The sequence below is a fragment of the Benincasa hispida genome, chromosome 9 (assembly GCF_027475165.1).
Source record: "Benincasa hispida cultivar pf3 chromosome 9, pf3_genome.v1.1, whole genome shotgun sequence".
In the NCBI taxonomy this organism is placed as follows: Eukaryota; Viridiplantae; Streptophyta; class Magnoliopsida; order Cucurbitales; family Cucurbitaceae; genus Benincasa; species Benincasa hispida.
The window spans coordinates 4,999,547-5,004,381 of record NC_143486.1 but is presented as its reverse complement, the minus strand read 5'-3'; the positions used below and the strand labels follow the sequence as shown (position 1 = coordinate 5,004,381).

At 32.9% G+C, this 4,835-nt stretch overlaps 1 protein-coding gene across 1 annotated transcript; it reads left to right on the top strand.

The window, feature by feature from the left end:
* The first annotated feature begins 521 nt into the window (after positions 1 to 521).
* LOC120085459 (RING-H2 finger protein ATL60-like) lies at positions 522 to 3,059 on the top strand. The gene has a single exon (XM_039041433.2). It carries the CDS (start codon positions 2,012 to 2,014, stop codon positions 2,813 to 2,815), a length of 804 nt encoding a protein of 267 aa, XP_038897361.1. The 5' UTR covers positions 522 to 2,011; the 3' UTR covers positions 2,816 to 3,059.
* The last annotated feature ends 1,776 nt before the right edge of the window (positions 3,060 to 4,835 follow it).

Sequence of the window (4,835 nt, the reverse complement as noted above, 5' to 3'; positions counted from 1 at the left end):
CACTTTACTTATGAAAGATTAAGATTTTTTTTTTTAAATTCAACTATATATGGGGTCATGGAAATTCAAATTTCTAACTTTTAATTGAGAGTATTTGTCTAAACTAATTAAGCAAAAGTGAAGGTTTCAATGGTTAAAAATACTAGTTTAGGCTCAAACACCAAAAGTTCAAAATTTTGATCCAAAACAAGATAAAGATTTTAAAAATTTTCATAAACTTTAATAGACGCTTAAGTGCGTCTACAGAGTTAAGTTGGTTATTATAGTTAGTGATTATTATAGCATATGGGTCATAATAGTTTGTATTTAGGGTGCAACTATTTTAGTTTGGGTAGAAAAAATAGTAAACATTGTAACAAACAGTGATAGAGAAGATGAGTAGTAAATAGTAAACACTATAATAGAAAATGATTGTAAATAGTATGACTATAGTTAATTGTAAGATATAAATAGTTGTAAACACTACTATTGTATTTAAAACTCAAACATAGACTAAGCTATAATAGTCCTTCCTACCAACTTAAAGTTGGAAGCCCAATCAAACCCTTAATATAAGCAATGAGTAACACTTTTAGGAAAAAAAATTGGTGGACTCAATTGTTGATAGACTTGTATTAGTGATAAAGTCTCACTGATAGACTTTGAAAGCTAAATCTAACTTTTGCTATACTCCAAATTATTTTGCATTATGTTATATCTACTAATACTTTAGGCATAATTACTATACTTACAATTACCCTTATGGGTTGTCTGGGCTTCAGATTAGAGTGGGGTGGAGTGGGCTATAATAGCCCACTCCAAGTTTGGGGCTCCAACTATTATACCCAAATTAACAATAGTATTTACTATTCCCTAACCTACGATTTCTACAATGTTCACTATTTGCAACCTCCCGGTTTCGTCTCACTCGTCTCTTAGCTCATCTCTTCCATCTCTCTTTTTCTCTGTCGAATGTAGTGCTAAGATCTTGGCTCGTCTCTTCCATTTTCGTCGATTCTACTCCTCATATATGCTTTTTCTCTCTATCTTCTTTATCGATTCCACTCCTCAAATGTGGTTTTCGTCTCTTTCATCTTCGTCGATGCCACCTCGGATCTTGTTTCACGTCTCTTTATCTCCGTCGAAACCAGATCTAGATCCTTAAAGCCTCTAACTTTATTTCGTCTAACCCTTCACAGATCTATAAATCTATGTTTAAGGTGGTACTCTCGTTGCATGTTTTTCTCTAGATCTGATTAGGGTTTCCTATAAATTCCTCTCCTCTATTGTTGTTCCAAACGCGTCTGTTCCTTCTTCCCCTTGCCATTTTAAACAAAGTATTCTCTTGCCACTCCAAACGAAGAATTCTCTTTGCTACTTCGTTCAATTTCCTCATTCTATGGTATCATTCTGATGTTTAATTTGTTTAATTAAGGGATAATTTTGCTTGATGAGGGGTGGAGGTTCTCGTTTGGAGAATGATAGATATTTTGGAGCTTGGTAGGAGAGATGAGATGTAAGGTAATTTTCTTTCCAAGTCGATGATGTAGATCCAAACCAATCCAACCAAAATAGAAAAAGTTAACATTAAACTCAATCAAGAAAAAAAGAAAACAAACTCAATCTAAGGCCTATAGCCTTATAGTTGGAGTTGCATAATCAAAATGGTTGGGGTTGAAGAGTGATTTGAAGAGAGCAATGGAGGGAAGAATATAAAAGTGGTGTTTAGAGTCTAAAAAGCAGGCAAAAGGGACTGACCAAGTCAAGACCGCAATTTCGTGAAGAAGGGGAAACGAAAGACGACGACGTGATGGCTTTATGTTAAGCACTTCGGTTCGTTCAACCGTCCTACTTAAAACCATAACAAACCATCTCTCCTCCAACATTTCTTCTTCTTCGTCGTCCACTTTCTCTGCACAAACAGAGCAATATAAAAAGTCCACCCCTGAGTCTTCCCTCTCCCTCCTTCTTTAAATCTCTCCCTCTTCTTCTTCCCATTTCACATTTCCCAATTTCTCTTCAATTTCCCCCCATGGAAGAGCACGCATCCACAATCAACCGCCCATTTGGGGGTTCATTTGCCATGGAACTCACCGGCAAAATCATGCTCGCCGCCATTTTAATCCTCTGTTTAGTCATTGCCTTCGTTCTCATTCTCCAGCTTTACTCCCGCTGGTTCTTATCTCACATTCACCAATCCTCGCCGGATTCCGCCGCCAATCACGAATCCCCTGTTTCTTCTACATTACATAAAGGGCTTGATTCCGCCCTGCTGCAGTCCATTCCGGTCGTGGTGTTCTCGCCGGCGGATTTCGAAGAGGGATTAGAATGTGCTGTTTGTTTGTCGGAGTTAAGTGAGGGTGAGAAAGCTCGGTTGCTTCCGATCTGCAACCATGGCTTCCATGTGGACTGTATTGATATGTGGTTCAAATCCAATTCCACTTGCCCTCTTTGTAGAAACCCAGTGATCCCCACGGAATCCAATTCTGAACATAATTTGGAATCTGGGTCTTCAATGGAGTCTCCAATTTTTCCTACAAATGTTCTGTTTTGGGGGAATCAAATGCAGGTCAGTTCAAGAGGGATTTGTTTGGAAGAATCTCAAATTTCTTCTTCTTCAGCAAATACAAGGGCAGATGGAAATGGAATGGTGGTAATTGACATTCCCAACGAGCCCTCTACATCCGGCGCCGGCGGCTGTTTCGCCGATGAAGAAACGGGATCGGTTGTGACAAACAGATTGAGAACGTTGAAAAGGCTTTTAAGCAGAGAGAGAAGAATTGGCAACAATCTCACTTCTTCAGATCTTGAACAAGTAGGGATAGTGCAGAGTTAGAGAAAATTTAGAAAAAATCTTTTGCACATATAGAGGTAGAAGAATCGGGTTTTTTCTTTTTTTTCTTTTTTTTTCAAATTTGTTTGAGTTTCAAGCCAGAGACTGTGATCTTCATAGTCCGGTTGTTGCTATTGTAAAACCTGCAATTATATGGATGAAAAACAAATTTGCTTGTAATGGGAAAAACAAGAAATGGGTTTAATTTATGTTTAAATTTGAAAGATTGAGAGAAAGAGTTCATCTTCTTCGGTTCTTGGGTTTCGATGAATGTTCATTCTTCTCTGTTCTGTGTAAAACTGTATAACGAAACCAACCAAATTATTAAAGCTCCCTTTAATAAAGATTTCAATTTTAGTTTTCAAATTTTCAAATTTATATGTTTGTTTTCTATCCACTTTTGTATTATGGTCTTCACAATTCTTAAACTAACATTTGAATTTTGTATATTTCAAAAATTAAAAAAAATAAAAAAAAACAAGTTTTTTCAAATCTCGTTTTAACTATTCAGGGAACATTTGGGACAAGGAGTTGGTTAGTATAGTTCGATGTTATTATAGTTGGGTTATAATAGTTTGTATTTGAAGTATACATTATTTTGGTTTTGATTATAAAAGTATATGTTTAAGATGTAAACAAAGAAGAAAAAAAAATGATGAATGTAAAAAAGTAAAAACGTTAACAAATAGTAAATCCTATAACAAATGTGGAGTTTTCCTAAACACACCTTTAGTTTTTTATTTTTGAAAATTAAACGTATCTAATATCAAGTTTCTTTGATTTTCATTTAAAGAAGTTGAATTTTTAACCAAATTTCAAAAAAAAAATAAAAATAAATGAAATTTCAAAAGATTTTGAGTTGATGTTTGAAAATATTAGTAAAACACAGATAACAAGACAACAAATTTAGAGGTAAAATCAGAATTTATAAGTTTAATTATCAAAAACTAAAAACTAAAAATCAAACAAACCTTATAATTATAATTTTTTTAGTTTTCAAAATTAGGTTTTATTTTTTAAAACATGGATAAAGAATGAATAACAAAGAAATAACTTTATAAATAAAAGTAGGGTTCAAAAATTAATTTTTGAAAAGGAAAATTATTTTAGATAACAAAATTATTGAAAATATTTACAAATAATATCAAAATATTACCATATCTATTACTATCTATCATTGTGATATTTTATTATTATTTATAAATATTTAGATTTATTTTCCTGTATTTAAAAAAAACTAAAAATCAAAGAACTAGTTTGGCCTTAACAGTTCAGTATTACAAGTCTATTGAAAGATTTATCCCGCCGCCTTGTTTGATCACCAAAAACGAAAACCATTTTTTTCTTTTTTTTCCTTCAAATTTTGTGGGTTTGAATTTGGTTTCTTATGGAAAGCCCTTGGTTGGCAGGATTGAATTCTTGGTCTCCAAGGCTTAAATAACAAAGGACAACAGAGGAGAATATCAAACATTTTCATGTCAAACTCAGACTAATTGGAATGGATAACATTCACTAATTTTATTTAATATTTATGTTTTTTAAAAAAAAAAAAAAAACAAAACAAAAACCAAAACTTCATGTTGCTATTCACTAATATTTAATATCTATGTTGAAAAGACTTGACTCTAAAACTTGATTTGCTTTTAATTCTAGAAAGCTTTAGACCAGATTGATTTGTCCTAAGTACTTGTATACTTATACATAACACACGTACACAGAGAGACAGAGACGACATCGAAGAGAGAGAAAAGTAGGTCTAAAAATCAAAAATAATGATTATGCATGAAGAATATGAAAATAGAGCCATTTTATCGAGAGAATATGTAATAAATCAATGATAATCTAGAAAGTAGACCCCATTTAATTACATTTGATATTTGTGTTTTATACCCATATTGACATAAAGCCCACTTTCAAATATGTAATAAAAAAAATGCAAAATGATTAACGAGAGTGCTCAACCCAATTGTATTTGAAAATTACGACGATATTGCTATCGTTATTGTTACTGTTACAACATGAG

What these genes read in the sequence shown, in the direction of transcription:
- LOC120085459 (XM_039041433.2), top strand. Translation starts at nt 2,012, where the DNA reads ATGGAAGAGCACGCATCCACAATCAACCGCCCATTTGGGGGTTCATTT.